Source organism: Nerophis ophidion, linkage group LG21, assembly GCF_033978795.1.
Source record: "Nerophis ophidion isolate RoL-2023_Sa linkage group LG21, RoL_Noph_v1.0, whole genome shotgun sequence".
NCBI lineage: Eukaryota > Metazoa > Chordata > Actinopteri > Syngnathiformes > Syngnathidae > Nerophis > Nerophis ophidion.
The window spans coordinates 12922766-12946879 of NC_084631.1; the positions used below are offsets into that span (position 1 = coordinate 12922766).

At 40.0% G+C, this 24114-nt stretch overlaps 1 protein-coding gene and 1 long non-coding RNA gene across 2 annotated transcripts in view; one reads left to right on the top strand and one right to left on the bottom strand.

Moving 5' to 3' along the window:
- LOC133539779 (uncharacterized) overlaps positions 1 to 1134 on the bottom strand; it is a 22035-nt gene extending 20901 nt beyond the window's left edge. Inside the window, exon 1 of the long non-coding RNA XR_009803490.1 lies at positions 763 to 1134. This is a non-coding gene — a long non-coding RNA (uncharacterized LOC133539779). The remainder of the gene's footprint in view (positions 1 to 762) is intronic.
- The window catches only part of LOC133539777 (extracellular matrix protein 1-like), a 27520-nt gene continuing 4158 nt past the window's right edge, over positions 753 to 24114 (top strand). Inside the window, exons 1-7 of the mRNA XM_061881942.1 lie at positions 753 to 1062; positions 7044 to 7100; positions 10242 to 10304; positions 10397 to 10441; positions 10832 to 10864; positions 14221 to 14495; positions 18313 to 18518. Of these exons, the coding sequence (XP_061737926.1) occupies positions 993 to 1062; positions 7044 to 7100; positions 10242 to 10304; positions 10397 to 10441; positions 10832 to 10864; positions 14221 to 14495; positions 18313 to 18518 (749 nt within the window). The 5' untranslated portion in view covers positions 753 to 992. The remainder of the gene's footprint in view (positions 1063 to 7043; positions 7101 to 10241; positions 10305 to 10396; positions 10442 to 10831; positions 10865 to 14220; positions 14496 to 18312; positions 18519 to 24114) is intronic.

Here is a 24114-nt window from a genome sequence, read left to right on the forward strand (position 1 = left end):
TATTTGATTTATTATTGAACTTGATGCAAGTTAGACCACTTTTATTTGAGTTATTATTGAACTTGATGCAAGTTATATCATTTTTGTTTTATTTATTATTGAACTTGATGCAAGTTATTTTATTTATTATTGAACTTGATGCAAGTTATACCACAACTGCACAGTTATTTTATTAATCATTGAACTTAATGTTATTTTATGTTATTGAGTTTAAATGTTTACAACTTGATGTTACTTGATATTCAATAAATTTGAAAATGTCAAGCTTGGCATTATCGTTCAGTTGGGGCGATGGGGGCAGGTGGGGCTTGAAAACTCCCCTTGTCCAAAGTGGGGGATGACAAAAAAAGTTTGAGAACCACTGCCCTAGTGTGTGAATGTGAGTGTGAATGTTGCCTGTCTATCTGTGTTGGCTCTGCGATGAGGTGGCAACTTGTACAGGGTGTACTCCGCCTTCCGCCCGATTTGGATGGATGGATATATATATATATATATATATATATATATATATATATATATATATATATATATATATATATATATATATATATATATATATATATATATATATCTCGGGTTACCCTGCGTTAACTGCTGATTCTTCTTTAATTTAGGTAGTGAGTCCTTCATGAAGGTCTCGTCTCTTTTGAGGAGTGTGCGAGCAGGAGGTGTCCATATGTTGTCCATGTAGATAGCATCGGACAAGTCAGGTATGAGTCATGTCCCAAAACTTGTTCCCTCCCTTCCCTCTCTCTCTCTCACCTCGTCTCGCCACGGCAGGCTCAAGAAGCGTCAATAAAACGGTCAGTCCGGCGCTGTTCACGCTCAGAAGAGAGGAGACACCGCAGCGTTTGTTAGAGCTTTTTTCCCCACACAAGCAAGCTCCCGAGTTTTTAATCCGCTCAGTAAGCCTTCGAGGTCGGCTTGTTGCTCCGACTCGTTACCGTAGACTGACTCCAAGCCTTCAGGACAAACATTTTGTTTTGGCAATAATGGGCTCCTCTTGGCTTCTGGTCCCCGTTGTTGTGTCTCTCATGAGTCTGCTCGGTTCGGCGGCCAAGGGTAAGTATTTGTTTGTTCGTTTAGCTAGTAAGTTAGTTGTGTGTTTGCTTCCTGGCTGATGACCAGCCTCCATTTTGGGTAGCCAATGGACACTTTCACTTAAACGTCTTCTTGAAATAAATATTCTACTTTTGTTAAATGACAATTCCACTCTTCTTTTTTTAAATCATTGTTGAAGAAAAAAACACAAACGCGAGGGTTAGTCTAAATATGGCAACATAAATTTAAAATCAACCAGCTTGAATGTAAGTAGGACAACCGTATCTAAACTGCGGCACGGGGGCCATTTCTAGCCAGCATGTTCGTTTTTATTGGCACACAATGTACAAATAGAAGAAATAAATAGAACACATAAAGATTGATGTTAATAAATATTCTTTGGGGCTGTAAAATGAACACAAAAGTCTTGCATTAATCAATGCAGATTTTTCACCCAGTTTATTTTGACTGTGTATGCTCCTTTAAAAGAAGACTATGGCTATGTTCACTCTGCAGGGTCCATTGTACAATTCAGATTTTTTTTGTGGAAGCTGATCTTTGTATGTAGTTGCTCACATTACACAAAAAAAGCAATGTCCGTAGGCATGACGTCATTGGCGCCGATCTACATTTCTGCCAGTGGGTGCAAGATGTGTGTATTAAAAAAAAAAAAAGACATTCAGCTTAGTTAATATACCATATGATTTGTGGCTTCATTATTTTGTAAAACAGACCAAACTCGTCACAAAATTAACTACAACAAAATTGATTTTTCAAAAATTAAAGATTGAAAGTTGCCATCAATCCCATGTGGGTGTTCAGCCCCCAAAGCACCCACGGGATAGGCGCCTATGCATGGCGTCACAACGTCACACGTTCTGCAGTGTTTATGGAAGTACCGTATTTTCCGCACTATAAAGCGGACCTAAAATCCTCAAATTTTCTCAAAAGCTTACAGTGCGCCTTATAATCCGGTGTGCCTTATCTATTGACCAATATTGAGCCACAACAGGTCTCGCAACTACGGTAAGCAGTAGGGGTGTGGGGAAAAAATCAATTCAAATACGTTGTGCGATTCAGAATCGATTCTCATTTTTAAAAATGTGATTTTTTTTTTTAGGATTTAAAAAAAAATCTATCCAACAAACCCCTACCCAGCAATACCATAACAATGCAATCCAATTCCAAAACCAAACCTGACCCAGCAACACTCAGAACTGCAATAAACAGAGCAACTGAGAAGACACAAACACGACACAGAACAAACCAAAAGTAGTGAAACAAAAATGAATATTATCAATATTAGTTATAATTTCAGCATAGCAGTGATTAAAAATCCCTCATTGACATTATCATTAGACATTTATAAAAAAGAACAATGGTGTCACAGTGGCTTACACTTGCATCGCATCTCATAAGCTTGACAACACACTGTGTCCAATATTTTCACAAAGATAAAATAAGTCATATTTTTGGTTCGTTTGATAGTTAAAAGAAATGTACATTATTGCAATCAGTTGATAAAACATTGTCCTTTACAATTATAAATGCTTTTTTTTTTTTAAATCTACTACTCTGCTTGCATGTCAGCAGACTGGGGTAGATCCTGCTGAAATCCCATGTATTGAATGAAGACAGAATCTTTTTGAATCGGAAAAATATCGTTTTTGAATCGAATCAAATCAAAAAAATCGATATATTATCGAACCGTGACCCTAAGAATCGATATTGAATCGAATCGTGGGACACCCAAAGATTCACAGCCCTAGTAAGCAGCCACCGACTTCATTCCCCCCGTAGAAGAAGACGTGCGCTTCTTTTTCTCCGATAAGAAGCCGCCGGCTTAATTTTCCCCCGTAGAAGAAGAAGCGCACTTCTTCTATGGCAGGGCTGGGCATTACGTCGATCGCGATCGACTGGTCGATCTCGGAGGGTGTGTCAGTCGATCTCAAGCCAGGCATTAAAAAATATACATAAAAATGAGCAATCATCAATCATACCAAGACTTCACTTTCGTCAGTTGTTTGACATTCTCGGCACCCGAGGATCTTGTGAGATGACGCTGGCTGCTGCGAGCTCATATTTAAGAAAAAAATCACTAACAGGGCGGACGCAGAGAAACACATTTTATTTCTAGAGACTCCGTACCTACTGTCAAAACTCTAAAGACTGACTGCACAGTTCCTGTCTTCACCATAAAATACCTGTTTCATCCTGCCCGTGCTAACAAAATAAGAGTCTCAGAAAGCTAGCGTGCACAAGCTAGCAAGCTACGGAATTTGATGCCAATGTATTTCTCCCCCGCCCTCAGCGACCGCTTTCTCACTTGCTTGCCCACCCGCACACTCACTGACGTCACTCACCTGCTGCCAGACATTAAAGGGCCACACACATATGCTGCTCTCATAACAAAGTGTTTAAAAACGAGTATGCAAGTTGGACAAATGAGATGCCAAATCCAACCACTTTCATGTGGTATTGGACAGAAAGGAGGACTTTTTTTTTCCTCCATTTGAAAATGCGGACGTTATCAGCACCACTGTCTAATTCCAATCAATGCAAGTCATCAGAATAAAATACACCAACTTATATTCTTGTCTTCATGAAAGAAAGGAATCTATGTGTGTTAAACATGCTTGTATTATCATTAAACACCATTAACTTGTTAACAAAAATGTCTCTTTCATAAATAAATAAATATAAATTATAAATGAGGTAGATCTCCTCGACTTGGTCAATTGAAAAGAAGCTCACCTGCAGAAAAAGTGTGCGCGCCCCTGTTCTATGGTAAGCAGTCGCCAACTTCATCTCCCCCTACGGTAAGCAGCCGCCGACTTCATTTTCTCCCGTAGAAGAAGAAGCGCGCGGTGCATTCTGGGAAATATGACTGCGGGAGGCGTGCCGTTTCTGTGTGTTTATGTAAAGACCCCAAAATGGCTCCTATTAAGAGACACGCTTACGACGCAGAGTTTAAACTCAAGGCGATCAGTCACACAGTAGAACACGGGAATAAAGCAGCAGTGAGAGAATTTAACATTAACATCAGCGACACTGACTCGTTTAATGACGACTTCGTTGGATGTCGTATTCGTCCAACTGTTTAATTCGGACACTGAAGAAGAAGAATTTGAGGGATTCGTGGATGAGGAATAACTTAATAAAGTGAGCTGTACATGTTTATTTTGGGTGTTGTGTTGTGTGACATTATCGTTTGAGCAACGTTGAGTTATTGATATATAATTGCTTTGCACTATTTCGAGTGTTACTATATTGTGATTGCACTAACGTTTGATTTACCGTAGCATTATAAGACTGTTTTTTTTACGTGTTTATTGAATCGGGGAAAATAATAAAACAGTTGTTTATTCACTTTGAGAGTGAACGGAGTTGCCAGAACGCTGGTTTGTAATCTATCAATAAAGTTTGACTGACCTATCCGACTGTTTTGTTGACATTCCCTTTAGCGCAGCTCGATCTAATGCAGTGGTCCCCAACCACCGGGCTCGATTGGTACCGGGCCGCAGAATAATTTTTTATTAATTTATTTTATTTTTTAAATTATTATTATTTTTTTATTTTTTATTTCATTAAATCAACATAAAAAACACAAGATACACTTACAATTAGTGCACCAACCCAAAAAACCTCCCGGGCCGTGGGACAAATTATCAAGCGTTGACCAGTCCGCAGCTACAAAAAGGTTGGGGACCACTGATCTAAAGGATGCATAACGTAACCCCAGCCTCTACAATAGCGTCTATTCTATGCGCCTTATATATGAACAAAGTTTTAAAATACGCCATTCATTGAAGGTGCGCCTTATAATCCGGTGCGCCTTATAGTGCGGAAAATACGGTAAACATGGCTCCAATTCTAGTAAGTGTCAGTCTTGGCATATTTGTGGCAATTTTAAGGACAATGTGCAATCAAAGTCAACATTTTCTGAATGAAATCGTTGCATGTAAAAGATTATGAAGGAAGAGGGCAAGCATTACGGCTCTCACAGTTTATGGGGTATTTAGACATCTGCTCCGAAGAAAATGTGGACATTGAAGTGAGTCCCTAAAACATTAGTTTTGTTGGAATGCTGCTCAATTGTAAACTATTTATTTTGCAACTGTCTATTTCGGTGAAGAATTACCACTTTTTGATGATGTGTTGGTCGGATGAACGCGACTCGATTGTTCTCACATTTTGCAGACATATCCGATTTATATCCACATACAAAAGAGGCCTGGGTCAGATTTGAAAAATTCAGAATTGCACTGTTCACGTTGACATCTCACATGTGGCCCAAAAAATCAGAATTGACCTGCAGTGTGAACAAAGCCTCTGACTAGTGTGCTCGGTGGAAAATTGCACTTTAAAATAAATGGTAAATGGGTTGTACTTGTATAGCGCTTTTCTACCTTCAAGGTACTCAAAGCGCTTTGACACTACGTCCACATTCACCCATTCACACACACATTCACACACTGATGGAGGGAGCTGCCATGCAAGGCGCTAACCAGCACCCATCTGGAGCAAGGGTGAAGTGTCTTGCTCAAAGACACAACGGGCGTGACGAGGTTGGTACTAAGTTGGGATTGAACCAGGGACCCTCTGTTTGCGCACGGCCACTCTACCACTGCGCCATGCCGACCCCTACACCCTGATGGGACTTAAGATAATAATGTTACCAAGTTTTAAGCGAATAAATGTCGTACAAAAATTTAATGAAAACATTTTTTTTTTTTTATATTCATGTATGACAATCGCATTTGTGTCAAAATATGCAAGTAAATAATTGTGATTAATCGTGTTCATGATTAATCATGATTCTTGTTTAATCACATAATTTGTGTTAAAAAAATTCTACAGCACCAACATAAATATTACAATATCAACACTGTAACAATATGAGAAACACAACAGAAAACATGGATATTTGCAAAGATAAACAAAGAAGAGAACTGAAAGTTATCATTTTCATCATGCTACCATCAAACAGACACTGATACTACCGCTGGTATCTGTGATGTCGATATCTTAATTGATCTGCCCACCCAATGAACTATTATTAAAGAGTGTCAAGATTGTGTTTACGGTGTAGATCAGGGGTGTCAAACTCATTTTAGCTCAGGGGCCGCATGAAGGAAAATCTATTCCCACGCAGGCCGGACTGATAAAGTCATAGCATAGTAATTACAAAAAAAAAAGACACCTTCAAAAAATGTTTTTGTTTTACTTCAGCCAAAAATAAAACGATAATATCGTACCATGACCTTACTAGCATGATAACATCGTACCGTGAGATTTTGTCAGCCGGTATATGTAACTTTATTTTATGGTGTTAATGGTTTGAGCTTATTTCAAACATGCATACAATTACAACTAGATGCATCACAATTTCCAGTTTCTCTTTTCAGTATGTTCGAAAAAGAGTAGGAAAAGGCTGAGTTTGTTTAATCTGAACCCTTTTCCATTACATAGCAATTGCTAACACTTTTGTTTACTTCCTGTTATCAATGTATTCACAATATACTCCATAATAATGAAATATTACCACCACCACAATAAACTTGTTGTAAGTATACCTCTGCATAACATTGTATCCTATTATTAACATTAAAGAAAACAACAACACATCATTCTTTCTTTTTCACCCAACATAGTCACAGTGAAGCCAAGCGCTATATGATTTGTCATATTCTAGTACGGCAAAACAAAGCATGTTCCCCGAGGTCACAAGCCCGAGCATCGCACCGTGCCACTATTTGAGAAGGACTGTCCTAGTGTAACGAAAATGCAGCATATTTTCTGGTTGTTTAACATTGTGAACCACAACTTCTAATCTCCATGACACTTGTTATGTCCAAGACAAGTACTTCCTTCCGGTCTGGCTGTCTTATTTTGACTACAAAACAAAACATTGCTCTTGCATAACTGTCTGACTTTCTGCTCTCTCTCCCTCTCTCTCTCTCTCTCTCTCTCTCTCTCTCTGTGTGTCTCCAACTTTCCAGATGAGCATGACATGGAGCAACGTGAGGTCACCTTTGACCTTGACGCCATCATGCAAGGTAAGTCCCTGGAAGTGTTTTCACATCTAAGCGCAGAATCTTTGCCAGTAACAATTAGGGAACACATGGTTTTTTTGGCAAGCTGAAATGAAAAAGACAAGCCCAAAAAGGAGATAAATACTTATACCCCTTAAATGTTAACAGTAATTAATTTAACATAAACAAACCCAAATAATCAGCGGGGATAACTTAATTTGTTGTTGACTGGACCATACCATTTTTTATTTTAAAATAGAAGCAACATTTTCATCATGATTCAAACTGCACTAGTTTCTCTGAAATAGTGTGGGTGTTTGACTGGCAAATTTTGGTTGTATTTCTTTGTGTATGATAGCAAGCTAATTCCTGGTTTATGGATGATAGCATAAAGATGCACTCTGCCCCTTTTTTTGGACCATACAAACTATTGTGAAGGGTAAAAAAAACAACTTATAAACGGTTCAATTGTTGGTTTGTTTGTGCCATTTCTGTTCTTAAATTTAATTTTTTTGTTTTTTTTTAGGGATCTATACCGAGCACTGGTATTTTCTGGTTCCACTGGTTCTTTTAATTTATATTGTACACACTACACAGACACATACAGTACATCAGTCGCTGTTAATACACAATATGGCCTGCGGTCCGTCATTTAAAAACGTCCGTGTGCACTATAAATGCAAATTACAATTTCTATTATAACAAAATGCACACCCACCCAAAATGTTCATTAATTGTATTGATTTATATGATATGTTTGACATGATATATCATATGAAAGGTATGTGCTCTGCACATGAATACCACACACAATTATTAGTTCCAGCTGAGTGTAATTTTAATAAATAGAAACACAGTGATGGATCTGTGTCTTCTTTACAAGATGATGACACAACAACCACATTGCTCCTTGCACTGCAGACCTAGTTGACTTCCCTGCTGTGAGATTTTACATGATGGTGGTGTACAACCTCTTGTGCTAATAAAAATTGTATTTTTATATTTTTTCACAGCTTTACTAACTCCTAAGTGCCAATAAGAGTACAGATGAATACCTATATTGGTATCAGTATCCATAAAATCTTAATGATTTACATCCTTATGTTTGATGTTCCTTATTGAGTTCAGATGTTCAAATAAAACTCAGTAGGTTCCGATGTGTTGCAAAATAGCCTAAGAGGCTACTTTTTAGAGGGGTTGATTTGTGACTGTTTTGTCAAGACTTGTCCCAAAATATTTTTTCAGATTGCTTCCGTGATCCCTCCTCTTGTGTCAAGTTAAACACACTTTTTAAGCCCAAGGACAGCTTGCATAACTCTGGCAGCATGGTGTGTGTCTATGTGTTGACATTAATAATGTAATATGAAGAAAAGGGTAAAGCCTATGACAGTTTGTGAATCATGCCAATTACTATACTACAGTAAAACTACAGCAAAAATAAACAATCATTCATTTTAATCAGTTGGATCCCTGTCTTTGTTTCCCTCACAACTGTACTGTATTATCTGTGGGTGATAGTTGACACTAATAGTGTGTTCCTTATATCCAGTTTATTCCGGTGTTTTAGTTGTCAAGCAGAAAACCCAGCTTCACAAAGATAAGATGTTGCAAAAGGAGTCAGTGATTTTGTAGCAATGTCAGGATATTCTGTCCTGACTTCAACCCAGAATTCAAGGAGATTAGAAATCGGCTCAAACATCTTTTTGAGGCCAGAATTATTTACCACATTTTCTTCTTGCAGTATCAGAGTTGATTCACCTGCTTTGTTTAGAAATGGATATAGGATACAAATCTTCTGTTTTTTTTTTTTGTGAAGTAACACGCAAACTTTTTTGAAAGCTGAGACAGATGATCACTTACGATCTCCTCCATAATCCCTGCTAATGTATGAAATATGTCAATACATCCTGTATTCACTCGCTTTCTTGCACATTTTGCTATCTTATGTAACCATGTGCAATGTTGGAGGATCAGGGATGGAATTTAGAAGTTGTGGAGACTCAACTGGCTTTCGTACAAAGGGCATGACTTGGGATTTGTTGCATGTTTCAGAGTAATATGAAACAAATATTTCAATCATACATTTTTGTACTGAAAACAAAACTAACATGATCAAAAAATATTTTACTTAAGTTTTTTAAAGATTCATTATGAATTACTTTGCTTACCCACACGTTGGGAATCAAACCACTGGAACAAAAGAATGATATTTAAGACATTGCACTAATAGGATTAAGAAACACATCAGCTGCAGTTTGTGTTCTTATATTGCAAATCTTAATCAACAACTTAACTACCTTTTTGAGTGGAGCACTAAACTGCTTGTTTAAATTTTTTGTCTTACTTAATCATTTTGCTGTGCGGAGGCTAAATGGGGAATAATTGAGCAGCTGCCGCATGCTGTCAATCACTGTCCCATTGGCAAAAAGACTGCCCCATCAATGAGCTTCAGGGCGGGCTAAAGCAGCTGTTTTCTGCCTGGTGTTAGTGTTTGAGTTGTCTGTATTTAACAGCACATTAGTTTTGGACGTTAAAAAATGTGTGCAACAAAAACTGCTCTTTGAAAAAGTGCAGGGATATGTACCGCAGAGGCACTCCCAAATTACGTCCATGTGTAGGTGGCTCCATCCAGTGCTATGGTGTGACGCTTGGGCGTAAGTGGGGAATCTTTCAAAATAAGATAACCGGGAGAAGAAGAACAAAATAGATGTAATTTATTTGCGGCCCAGTACTACAACGTCCACGGCTTGGTATTTTATTTGGTAATGGATGTAAAAATATTTAAAACTAAAACCCTTATTTTTGGGTAGGAGAAGCCGCTGCTTTTCAGAGGGGTCGATTTCCGACTATTTTATCGGGACTTGTACCAAAATTATTTTTTAAATTTTGCTTCATTAACCCTTTTGTGTTAGGTGATGTGCCAAAATTCCCAACCCCAAATAAGTGGTTTAAATTGCCGGCTATTTCCACAGGGTCGGTAATTTCTCTGAAGAGCAACGTTTTTTAGGCCGACAGGACTATACCCTAGGCCTTGTGGTGTTCTATTGTAATGCGTAACTATGTGGTTATATCCAGATATAGAGTCAAATTGAATATGTTTTTGCACTAAGTGTGATAAGAAGAGGACCCCTCTCTGTGATTATACCGACACTATATGTCTTCTAGAGATGCAGCTACCGGATTCATTTGTGATGCAGCAAGAGGCAGACCTGTCTGATCTCATCAAGGGTACAGTTTTTACCTTCATTCTCGCTTATAGTTTAGTTGTCTTTTTATATCAGATATGGTATGTCTAAAAATATATTTTTTTCCTGCTTTAGAGTTTGCCATAGATCAGGAACCAGACAAGTTGGACACACCAAGAGGTAAAGTTGGACTGTCTATCTAGGCTATGTCAGGGGTGTCCAAAGTGAGGCCTGAAGATCATTTTCAGACATTTTTATTGGCCCTGGGCATATTGTAAAAATGAATTGAATTTAATATTAGGTTGTATTATAACATATTACACTAATTTGCTTTGTCACCTACAATGCAAAGCTAAGATTTTTTTGGGAAAGCTTAGCATGGATTGACCTACACAGGAATGGTTTTAGCATCTTTAATGTAGAAAATATACTAAAGTGAGACCCCAGCCCCATTATTTTATTTTTCTGTAAGATGCCCTTGCCAGAAAAAGTTTGGACACCACTAATGGATATCAAACCAAATATCATTAAAAAAAGATGTTTCACTATTAATACTTTTTCTTTTTCCAGCTTCCAGACCGGGATCCATGTCGCCGAGAGGACGTCAGTGTCTTTTTTTTACCTTTTGATCTTTATTTGCAGTTGAAACCTCAAAGTTGGAACACAGTCTGTTCCTATCATCTTCTAATTTGTATAGCTTTTAAGTTTTTTTGTTTTGTTTTGGGTTTCTTTTTTACACTTTTTCCCATAAGAAATATAAATAATCTCTTTCAGAGTCACACAGTTGTCATTACCTTTGAGTGTAAAGCAGTTTTTTAAATAGGACTTAAACATTCCCAACTGTTATTCAATTTAAAAAAATAAGCTAATAAGTGTAAAAAACATACTAATCATTCTATTTTAACTAGTATAAAAGATAATGACACAGTCAGCCTGGACAAATTTGGTTGTTTATTTTATATATATATATATATATATATATATATATATATATATATATGTATATGTGTGTGTGTATATGTATGTGTATATTTATATATAAATATATATGTGTGTGTGTATATATATGTGTGTGTATATATATATATATATATATATGTGTGTGTGTGTGTGTGTGTGTGTGTATATGTATGTGTATATTTATATATAAATATATATGTGTGTGTGTGTATATATATGTGTATATATATATATATATGTACATATATGTATATGTGTATATATTAGGGGTGTAACGATACACAAAAATTTCGGTTCGGTACGTACCTCGGTTCAGAGGTCACGGTTCGGTTCATTTTCGGTACAGTAAGAAAAAAATATATACATTTTTTGATTATTTATTTAACAAATTTGCTAAATCTCCCACCAAAAATATTTTGATGGGAAGTAATCGGACACTTGGATAGGTCAATAATTCATAATTACATTGATTTTTATTCAATATTATGTTTTGAGCAATGACAGTTTGAAAGAAAAAAAAACAGCTTTGTTTAATTAGACAAAGGTTGCAACTTTTTGTAAATTACATTTAGCCTTTAAGCTTTTTTATTTCACTTTTGTTTATGTTTTTGTTTATTTTAATAGTATTTTTAGAATGTGCCATGGGCCTTTAAAACATTAGGTGTGTGCCGCAAATGGCCTCCGGTGCACACTTTTGACACCCCTGCTATAGATATTAAAAAATTAAATCAGAGCCTGGCGACACATGCATGTTTATCATAACTCTCTCGCTCTGTCTGTCTCTGTCCCTCCCTCACTAATGCTGCTGTGTGCACAAATTGTCTTGTTTTGAACCTCTTCTTAACCTTGAACGTACATTGAAAATACACGCAACCCTAACTTAAAATGCCGGACATTTGAGGCATTTATGAAACTCCACCCGGACAGCCCCGCAAACGACGACATGTCCGGTGAAAAGAGGAGGTATGGTCGGTCTATTATAGCCCAGTCGTTGCTAGCATGCCGTGTTGTTGTTTTTTTGATTGATTGAAACTTTTATTAGTAGATTGCACAGTACAGTACATATTACGTACAATTGACCACTAAATGGTAACACCCCAATGAGTATTTCAACCTGTTTTATGTTGGGGTCCATGTCAATCAGTTCATGGTGCCTTGTAGGGAGGGGTGCAACAGATCAAAAAACTCACGGATTGGATCATTTTTTTCGGATCAGCAAAAAAAAAAAAGACAAGACAAATAAACTGAAAATTTGCCGTTTTGTTTTGTAACACTTTTAAATTATTAAATTAAAATATATAAAATCTAGTCCAAGTGCACAAGGCATAATATCTTCTTTTTAACATAATTATTGAAAAACAGTGCCACATAAAAAGGGATTTCTCCTTTTCTCCACTACTTGTGTCAGTACCTGCACAAGGAGTCTCTCGTAGAGGGGGCATGTCTTCTCATTTCCCACTCTGCTGTGATGAAATGAGCGCTTATGGTCACATAGTTCCACTGGACCTACACCCTTGTCGTGAGCGCAACAGACGACGCTCGGGATAGTTCGTCCACAACTTTTTTCTTCTCTTGCTCATAAAAATCTGGCACAAATTGGTGCGCGATCGGATGTCGTAATGTGGCTGAAGCACTTTCAGCATGTGTTTAAAACTCTCGATTTGCACAATGGAGTCTGCACCTATAAACACACCGATTGAATGGCACGGGGCGTTTCAAGTTCCTCCGTTACTCCGCTCGCCATTACCACGCTGTGCGAACAACTTTATTTATTTATTTTTTTTCATAAATCAGACCGCGGATCACGTGTGTGCCGAACCGAAGATATTGATCCGCACGGATCACGGATCAATGTTGATCCGTTGCACCACTAGTGCCTCAGTGTGCATTGTTTACAAAAAGTGCGCTACTTAATATATCTGTGTCGTTCGGTACACAACCGAACCGAAACCCCGTACCGAATCAGTTCAATACAAATACTCGTACCGTTATACCCCTAGTATATATGTATATATATATATATGTGTGTGTGTGTGTGTGTGTGTGTGTGTGTGTGTGTGTGTGTGTGTGTGTGTGTGTGTGTGTGTGTGTGTGTGTATATATATATCTATATATATATACTGTATATATGTAAATATATATATGTGTGTATATATATATATATATATATATATATATATATATATATGTATGTATGTGTATATATATATACAGGTATATATGTTTGTGTGTGGAGTTTGCATGTCCTTCCCGTGAATGCCTGGGTTCCCTTCCTGGTACTCCGGCTTCCTCCCTCTTCCAAAGACATGCACCTGGAGATAGGTTAATAAATAAATGGGTAAATGGGTTGTACTTGTATAGCGCTTTTCTACCTTCAAGGTACTCAAAGCGCTTTGACAGTACTTCCACATTTACCCATTCACACACTGATGGAGGGAGCTGTCATGCAAGGCGCCAACCAGCACCCATCAGGAGCAAGGGTGAAGTGTCTTGCTCAGGACACAACAGACGTGACGAGGTTGGTTCTTGGTGGGATTTGAACCAGTGACCCTCGGGTTGCGCCGTCCCCGCCGATTGGCAACACTAAATTGGCCCTAGTGTGTGAATGTGAGTGTGAATGTTGTGTGAATGTTGTCTGTCTATCTGTGTTAGCCCTCCAATGAGGTGGCGACTTGTCCAGGGTGTACCCCACCTTCAGCCCGATTGTAGCTGAGATAGGCACCAGCGCCCTCCGCGACCCCAAAGGGAATAAGTGGTAGAAATGGATGGGTGGATGGATATACATATACCTCTTTTTAAATTGAATTTTATTTTAGTTACTGACGAATTCCAAATGATTTTATTTTACATATTTATTGACTTTTATTTCAGTATATTTTGTGTGCTATGTTTGTATTGCACATACTATAAATGTGAGGTTTTTTTTAAGTTTTTATTTTATATTAGAAAACTAAATCACAAGGAAATTTGATGGCTTCTTTCCTTCCCTCCAATCATAGGTCGCCCAGATTTTGGTCCCCGTTCTCAACCCCCTGTGCTGGACTATCAAGTTCAGTTCCCACTTGGCCGACCCACCGCCAACAATCTGGAAGCCCTGTGTCTCAATGGAGACCTCCGTCCTCGCTACCCCAACTCATTCTTTCCCAGATCGGGATTTGGCCAGCAACGTCGGAGGGCAAATGCTGTCAACAACGCAGAGTCATGGTTTAGCACATGCTGCAAAGGCAACCAGACATGGGGAAGTGATGTGACATTGTGCTGCGTCACGCAGGCGGTGAGTTCTCCCAGCTGTCGACTTGGGTATAAGATGACCCTGAGTATAAGATGGCCCCCCACTTATCAAGACATGACTTTTCACACAAAGTCAATATGTTTCTAATTATCTTAAAAATTGCATCATAGCTTTTTAACTTACCACACTTTGACACACTTATCGCGAGGTCACTGTTGCAGATGACAGGAGAAAAGCTCTGTCTCACATGGGAAGTCGTTTGGCACCACCTGTTAGTTTGCGTGTATAAATTGGTAGACCCAGACTTATTTTTTAGTTAGAATGATTGTCTCATATTTGGATATTTACCTTTTATTTTTGTTATTCAGATACAGCGGTACCTTGATTTACAAAGTTAATTGGTTCTTAAACAGGTTTTGTAAATTGAAAAGTTTGTATAGTGGTGCAGATTTCTCAATAAGAAACAATGTAAATAAGAATAATGGTTTGTATGAAGGTTTGTACATTTTGAACACAATATTAAGTGTTATACAGACAAACTTAACAAGGGGGTAATAGATTAACATTCTCTTAATTAACAAGCTGAACCGTGCTCTCTGCACTATTCTGCACACAAACAGAAGTCATATTTGTGCCCTCACAAACATTTTTAACTTTAACAAACATTGCTACAACAATAATAATAATATAAAAAAGTAACATTAACATCTGCAAGTATTGTTAAAGAGACCGAGAGAAAGAAAAGTAGGCAGGGGGTTTGTGTTTGTGCTCTTGTGCTGTGAAATAAGTCTGCTCTGGCATTTTTCCAGAAAAGTCCGGTCTCATCACAATTAAAACTTGCTGTAGTACGAAACCTGCTTCGTCAATTCTTCCATACTTGTTAATGTACCATTCACAAATAGTATTTTAATTTGTTTTTAACTCTACAGCGATTCCCTTCTTTCCATGCTAGTCTGTTGAGTTTTTGGGACTCGTATTGAGTTGGCAAAATGGACAAAACTTGTCAGAAAGCAAAAAAACACAGAAAACGGCACAGTCTAAAGCGCCAAGTAGTGAGTGACTAGTAGTGTGTTCTGCAATGTGCAACAAGTGACATGGAGGGCTCTGCCTCTTTACTAAAATGTCCCGCCTTGCTTTTTATTTGCAGGCAGCACACACACTTAATGGGCTTGTACACAGAGACATGGTTTGGACCCAAAAGCCCATTTTGCTCAACCCAAAAGTTTGTAAATCAAAAAGTTTGCAAATAGGGAATGCCATAGTCTGAATGTTCTGAACACCTGTTTCCATGTCATTGTTATAAATTTACGTCATGTTCGTTCTTTAGACATCAAGCTAGTTGAGAATATAAACAACAACTTTGCTGGCTGACGATTTTTTCACCGTTCTATGTCGCTGTGGCCTCAATTAAAGAGTTCACCTCAAAGAACCACAATGGTACTTGGTTAACGGCCATTAACCATTAACAGATAGACAAAGACATTTATGGCGCAAACAGAGGTGACATTTTGCATTGTCCTGCTCAGTGGCCTTGTGGTTAGTGTCCACCCGGAAATTTGTAGGTTGTGAGTTCAAACCCTGGCTGAGTCATACCAACGACTATAAAAATGGGATCCATTACCTCCCTGTTTGGCACTCGGCATCAAGCGTTGGAATTGGGGGTTAAATCACCAAAAAATTATTCCCGAGCGCAGCCACTTACTGGTCCCCTCACCTCCCATGGGGTGAACAAGGGGATCGGTCAAATGCAGAGGACAAATTTCACCACAACTAGTGTCTGTGTGAAAATCATTGGTATTTTAACTTTAACATTTCAGAAGTCTGTGTGGGGGGACTAATGGATTTATTACAGGAAGGATTTGTTGTATGTGTTTTTCCTTTTTTGTGAAATCATTTTGATATCTGTGTCAAACTTAAACAAAAGACATAACTTTAAAAGTGTATATTATGCTAACAGTTCATGCTCATGGATTGGTCAGATCTCGTCTTGGACTTAGTTTGGTCAGATCTAGTCCAGCGGCTGGCTCAGTAGGCTTCATCAGTTCACGCTCATAGACTTAGGTTGGTCCAATCTAGTCCGAGACTTAGATTGGTCAGATGTAATCTTACGTCTATGAGCATGAACTGATGAAGCCTACTCGGAGGAGTGGCAAAATGTTTTCTAAAACAACCAGTCCAGTTGCGATCATTTGAATGCCCTGAGATTACAATGACCTAGATGACTGAAAACATTCATAGATATATTATGCTAAGATGGTAATTATGATAAACTAGAATTACACAATTTCTATAATTACTACTTGTTTTCTGCAAGGTATTTAATTAAACAAAATTAACAATTAAGGAAATGACTGTGAGTGATCTGTAATATGAATATATTTCTGACGTCAGCGGGACTCAAACTCACATAATTGAACTCTTGACTTTATGATTTGTGCATGCTAACCGTTGGATATCAGTTGCCAATGTAAACCTATCGGTAATCTGTGCGTCTGATAGGGCGATCAGGTTTTTTATTAAATTTCAATACACCCTGTCGTTCATTGACATTTTGCAAGCTATTTTTGCTTCTCAATGTTGAGGTGGCGCATAGATTTAAAAAAAACCAAAAAAAAAAACCCGAAGACTTGTCCACTCCTGTAACCTGCTCTCTTCTAAGTCTGCTATCATAACTACACCTGTAATATTACAAAAGCAGTGTTGGAAAAAGTTTTTGATTTCCCTCACCAGTTAAACAACACAGGAACCATTTTTAAATATTCTTTAGCACAAATATCTATATTTTGTGAATAATCACTACTCCTTCTTATGTTGCTAATCAGCTGCTGCTTGCTTTAAATCAATAACACCTATGGAGGTTTAGCAGAGAGATTTCTAAAAAAAAAAAATATTGCCTTCCTTGAATTTGTCCAATTTGTGACGTGTGACCTCAGCAGATATATCCATGTTTGTTGTGGGACACACTCGCTCTTCCTCTGCTGTTTCCATTTCTAATACAAAGTAGCGTATAGTTGTAACACATACAGTAAATGTCAGTAGACTCAATATAGAAGTGCTAAAAACTACGACATGACTGATGGAGAGAAGATGCAGTTAAAGAGAAGGAACGTAAAAAAGACTGCCCACAAAACAGAAAATCCTGACGAGACGGTCAGAAAGCAGCTGGAAGACTGCAAAACATACGGCCCAGACAGACCACAGCTGAGAAACAGGAATTTTTTGGCGGGTCAACAATGTGCTTAACAATAGTAAGGCCCTATGGTTAAGAAACACTGGTCTGAAGGGACAAGCAGCCTGAGCAGCGGTTTTCCACTTGGAACAAGTGTGTGACTTGTTCCCATTCAATACGTTACCTTATTTTTGGACATTAAAAGGTGCACGGGACAAAAAATGCCTTTTGAAAAAGTGCGGGGGATATTGCCCCCGCAAATTACGTCCGTTGGTGCAAGTATGTTCACAGGTTTGGATTAGTGAAAGTCCTGTGCTCTACTAAAAATGGTAGCATGGTCATACAGTACTAAATATATTAGATCTCTCATACCTTAATTCTTGTTGTTAAAGCTACTTTTGTCATGTTTAAGAACCAAAACAGATTATTCCCAACTTGATGGTACTTGCATGTTATGAATGTAGCTGTCATGCAGCACCCAGGCAGACATAGCATAGCATACAGGCCTGGGCATGTCCAGCACAGTGAAACAACAATCTGCCTTTCACAAAGGAGTTGTTTTTAATTAGATGTTTTGTTTTGTTTTTCTTCCAAAATGTTGGCACATCTATCCACCCAGCATGTGACCTCCTCCTACTCTGCACACATCCTGACTTTCAATTCTGTTAATATATGACCTCTGTTGCCCAGTGGGAGCTCTCCTTGGAACAATTTTGCACGGAGGACTCATCAGTGAAGGATCGACTTTATCACTGCTGCAGACAAACGGGCAGCAAGAGGCTCAACTGCTTCCAAAGCGACGTTAAGGATCCAAGCTACGAGTTAACAGAGGCGTTGCCTGTGGAACTGCTTCCCTCTACGGTCGACTTCAGCTTTGACAGAAACAATTGCCACAGGTAAGAAAGAAAAAGTCAGTGTGGTTAACTTGCTTCAGTCGATTACATTTATGTGGACTCAAGTCCTTCGCTCAGGACCTAGAGGTGGCTGGCTGCCACGATTAATTAGTGGCCAAGCAAGGCTTCAGTCAAGTCCTGGTGGACCGCTTTTGTTGAAATAAAAATTCAGACACAAAGCGATATTCCTCATGTAAAATCGGTCTGTTTATGTCGGGGGTGTCCAAACTTTTCCCACAGAGGGCCGCACACGTAAAAATTTAAGCATGCGGGGGCCATTTTGATATTTTTCATTTTCAAACCATAACAAAATATATGGATTTTGTTTTTTTAATCCTTAGAGCTTCTGGGGAGCATTGAGGATCTCAGTCACTAAAATGTTAAAAATAAGTCAAATTATTATTTTTTTTAATTTATTTAATGCTTACAGTAAATCTCTATATCAACTTAAGGTTGATATAAAGTAAAACAAATAAGGTTTTATGCCTTTTCTGTCAAAGACAACTTTGTTTGTTATAGTAAAACTGAAATATGCAGTACTTAGATAGATAGCACTTTATTGATTCCTTCAGGGGAGTTCCTTTTATTTAACAATTAAAGCCCTCCAAGATCAATAATGCAGGACAACATTAATTTTAATTATTTAATATTTTTGAGTAATCACAGTGAAAAGTTGAATAAAGTCCTACTAAATATATTTGAGATTCGAAAGGTTCCCCACTCATAAAGTGATACATTTTTATTAGTTTTTTTTTTATTTTTAACACCTAAATTTCAAGATCAACTTCCGATATATCTGTCGATTTTAAGTTTGAACTATTATTTTGTTTGTTTTATGCTCTTTTGTCAAAACTTGGATGTTTTTATATGGCAACCACACAACATATGCAATATTTTTTTCACATAAAACATTTTAAAGTGATCATTTTTAAGTAATAATTTATTATAACATAGATTTTTTTTTTTGTCCTTTTTTTTTTTTAGCAATGGAAACAAAAGAAAATAAAGACAAAGGGGAAAAAAACTGCCTGCATGGCAGCTTTGTGTCAACATTGCCACTTTTTCCTCATTAGATTTCACCTCATTCCACTTTTTTAAAATGTTTTTTTTTATTTTTTGCAATACTATAAATTTTGCAATTTTTGCAGAATGTGTGGCGGGCCGGTAAACGATTAGCTGCGGGCCGCAAATGGCCCCCGGGCCGCACTTTGGACGCCCCTGGTTTATGTCAACCTATGTTGTATCGTTACCCCTTATGTGTTTTTGCAAAAGCAATGCAAAAGAAAGCAAAGTACGAGGGGCAGCAGAAAAGAAAGTGCCACTTAGCTTTAAAACCTTGGCATAGGACTGAAGGTTTTCTGTCTTTCATGATTTTGGACAACAATGGTTGCAGGTTCAATGCCGCTTCTGCCATGCTAGTCACTGCCGTTGTCTTTGAGCAAGACAGTTTACCCACCTGCTCCCAGTGCCACCCACACTGCTTTAAATGTAGCTTAAATATATACTGTAGATAATGCAGGGTTTCCATCTGACACTGCCGAGCGAGAACCGGCGGGGGCTTCGCGGGAAGCGTCCCCGGCCCCCTCTTGGCGTCCTACGGAGGATTTTCCCCTCAAGCGGTCTCGAGACGAAACTTTGCGTGCGGCCTTCGACCAGGTAGACTACATCGACGGTCAGCTGATGCGCCCGGGAACAGCGCGGGTATTCTCTCACTTCTCCATTATTAGAGAAAGATTTACTGAGTGAGCCATGACACTCAAACAGGAGAAGAAATCACCCAGTTGTTGGTGCCGAAATGCCGCCGGGAAATGGTTTTCCAGGTGGCACATGTTAATCTCATGGCCTGACATTTAGGGTATAATAAAACACTTAATCGGGTCATGGTCCGGTTCTATTGGCCGGGCAGACGTGCGCCGCTGGTGCGCTGCCTGCCCGGACTGCCAGCTGGTGAACCCAGCGGCCACCCCGAAGGAACCATTGCGCCTATTGCCACTCATGGAGGTCCCATTTGAGAGAGTTAAGATGGACCTCATCGGACCATTTCACCCGAGCTCACGGGGGTATCGCTTTGTGTTAGTCCTGGTGGATTACGCAACGCGCTACCTCGAAGCAGTGCCACTGCGCTCCATCTCTGCAAAGAGTGTGGCGCAAGCACTGTTTCAGGTCATCTCCCGAGTTGGAATCCCGAAAGAGATTCTGACTGACCAGGGCACGTCCTTTTATGTCACGCACGATAAAGGAACTGTACGCATTATCGGGAATTAAAGCGATCCGCACCAGCGTGTACCATCCACAAACGGATGGGCTGGTGTAAAGCCTCCACTGGCTTTACACCTTTTGAGCTATTATACGGCAGGAAACCACAGGGAGTGTTGGACATAATTAAAGAAAGTTGGGAGGAGGGTCCAAGCTCCAGCAAAAAGGAAATTCAGTACGTTATATAGTGCGCATGCGTCAATCTAGACCAGGAGTCGGCAACCCGCGACTCTGGAGCCGCATGCAGCTCTTTGATCACTCTGGTGTGGCTCAGTTATAAACTTGCCGACCATCCCGAATTTACCGGGAGATTTCTGACCCCAGTGCCTCTTCCCTAAAATTGTCTGAGGTTTGCATACTGTGATTTTCACTCTGACAGCAACATTGAGGGCGGGCCGTGATGGCAATACCCATAACACCTTCTAACACATGTAGTTGTGCCCGCTGTTACACAACACTATGTGCGTGCCGGCCGGTCACATTTTTTGTGAAATCTCTATTACAATCCTCAAACAATTGCAAGGCATACTTGTTCAACAGCTATGCAGGTTACACTGAGGTTTGTGACATAAACAACTTTAACACTCTTACTAATATGTGCCACACTGTGAACCCACACCAAACAAGAATGACTAACACATTTCGGGAAAACATCCGCACTGTAACACAACATAAGAAATACCCAGAAGCCCATGTAACCCTGACTCTTCCAGGTTACATTATACACCCCGCTAGCACCAAACCCAACCCGCTTGACCATCACCGGCTCCAAACCATCGGATGGTCGGGGGGTGGATGGAGACAAAGAGAGGGCCAGTGAGCTAAACCAGTTCTTTAGCAGGTTTGACACAGTGGCTCCGACAAGCTCATGCGCCCCCCCCAACCAATCCATCCCCCTCTCCCCGCCTCACAGCCCCACAACACCAATGACTACCTCCCTCCACTTAACACCTCACCCCCACCCCCAAGTGTGAATGCAGAGCTAAATAAGTTAACCACAGGCAAGGCCGCGGGTCCTGACAGTGTGAGCCCCAGGGAGCTTAAAGCCTGCGGCCCACAGCTGTGTGATGTGGTCTAGCACATCTTCAACGTGAGCCTTAGGCTGCAGAAAGTCCCCACACAGTGGAAAACCTCATGCCTGGGCCCCACCCCCAAGTGCACGCGACCCAGCACGTTCAAGGACTACAGGCCGGTGGTTCTAACCTCCCATATCATGAAGACCATGGAGAGGTTGGTCTTGAAACAACTCCGCCCTACAGTCAAGCCCCACCTGGACCCACTCCAATTCGCCTACCAGCCAAGAATGGGAGTGGAGGAGCCCACACCCACCTGGACAAGCCTGCGAGCAGTGTGAGGGTCATGTTTTTTTGACATCTCCAGTGCTTTCGATACTATACGGCCTGGGCTACTGGGTGTCAAGTTGGGGAAGATGCAGGGGGAGGCCCCCTTGGTGTCCTGGGTTGTAGATTACCTTACTGACAGACCACAGTACGTTCGACTGCAGGACTGTGTGTCTGGCAGGCTGGTCAGCAACACCGGGGCCCTGCAGGGCACAGTCCTCTCCCCCTTCCTCTTCACCATTTACACCACCGATTTCCACTATCAGTCAGAGTCCTGCCACCTTCAGAAGTTTTCTGATGACTCTGGGATAGTGGGGTGTATTGAGGATGGTGATTATGAGGAATACAGGGAACTAACTGGTGGAGGACTTTGTCACATGATGTGGAAAGAACCACCTCCAGCTCAATGTGACGAAGACCAAGGAGCTGGTTGTGGACCTGGGAAGGAGGAAGAGTACTCCGGCGACCCCTGTTTCCATCAGGGGAGTTGATGTGGACATGGTCGAGGATTATAAATACCTCGGAGTACACATCGACAACAAGCTGAATAGGTCAAAACACGCTGAGGCCCTCTACAAGAAGGGACAGAGCCACTTCTACTTTCTCAGGAGGCTAGGATCCTTCAACGTCTGTACAAAGGTGTTGAAGATGTTTTACGAGTCGGTGGAGGCGGGCGCCTTCTTGTACGCCGTGGCTTGCTGGGGCAACGGGCTAAGAGTGAGATACACAAACAGACTGGACAAGCTGGTAGAGAAGGCAGTAACGTGGTGGGAGTGGAGCTGGACTCTCTGGCGGTGGTGTCAGAGAGGAGAAGTCTAGCAAAACTCCTAGCCATTATGGACAACACCTCCCACCCACTACACTCAGACCTTGCGGAGAGAATGAGCATGTTCAGTGGAAGGCTCAGACTCCCAAAATGTAACACGGAACAACACAGGAGGTCCTTCATACCAACAGCCATCAGACTGTATAACGCATATGTTCCTTGACTGCACTTAAATGTAGAATATATTTATATTATTCATATATTATATATATTATATATATATATATATATATATATATATATATATATATATATATATATATATATATATATATATATATATAAAATATATGTTGTATATCATTTATTATAATCATTGTCTATTGTGAGCGAACTGTGGTGCTGAATTTCCCCCAGGGATCAATAAAGTACTTTCTATTTTATTCTATTCTATTCTTATGGATATGCGAGCAAAACTCCACACGGTGGGTCACTTCTCACGTGAGAATTTGCTCCGTGCCCAGGAACGGCAACAACGCACGTATAACAAAGGGGTCCCAGCTAAGAAATTTTTTCACTGGGAGAAAAAGTGCTTGTATTACTCCCAACATCCAGCTAGAAATTACTTGCGAGGTGGCAAGGACCCTTCGAGGTCACATGGCAAGTGGGTGATTTGGATTATGAGGTTCGACGCTCAAACCGGGGCGGAGACACAAATCTACCATCTAAACCTGCTGAAGGCATAGAGGGAGGCGTAGCCTGTCTCCATGGTAGCAGTAGTGAGGGAGGAGGAGGAGTTTGGACCAGAGATCCCGCGCTCTGTCCCTCCCTCTCCACTGCCCTGTGATAACCAGCTCACGTTAGTGCAGAAAGTGGATGTTGCTAAGCTACAGCGGCGCTTCTCTCACGTGTTCTCCCCTCGGCTTGGCCACACGAATCTCATCCAGTTACTGTGCGATCTCGGCCATACAGGCTCCCCGAACACAAACGCAAAATAGTTTGGGAGAAATTAAAATCCATGCTGGAATTAGGGGTAATAGAAGAATCCCACAGTGCGTGGTGCAGTCCCACAGTTCTGGTAGGGGAAGAAGGATGGGTCTGTGCGGTTCTGTGTGGATTACCGCAAGGTGAATGAAGTATCACGTTTTGACGCATACCCCATCCCTCAGGTCGACGCGCTCCTGGATCGGCTGGGCGCTGCTCGTTTTTTCACAACACTGGATTTTTCACTGCTACT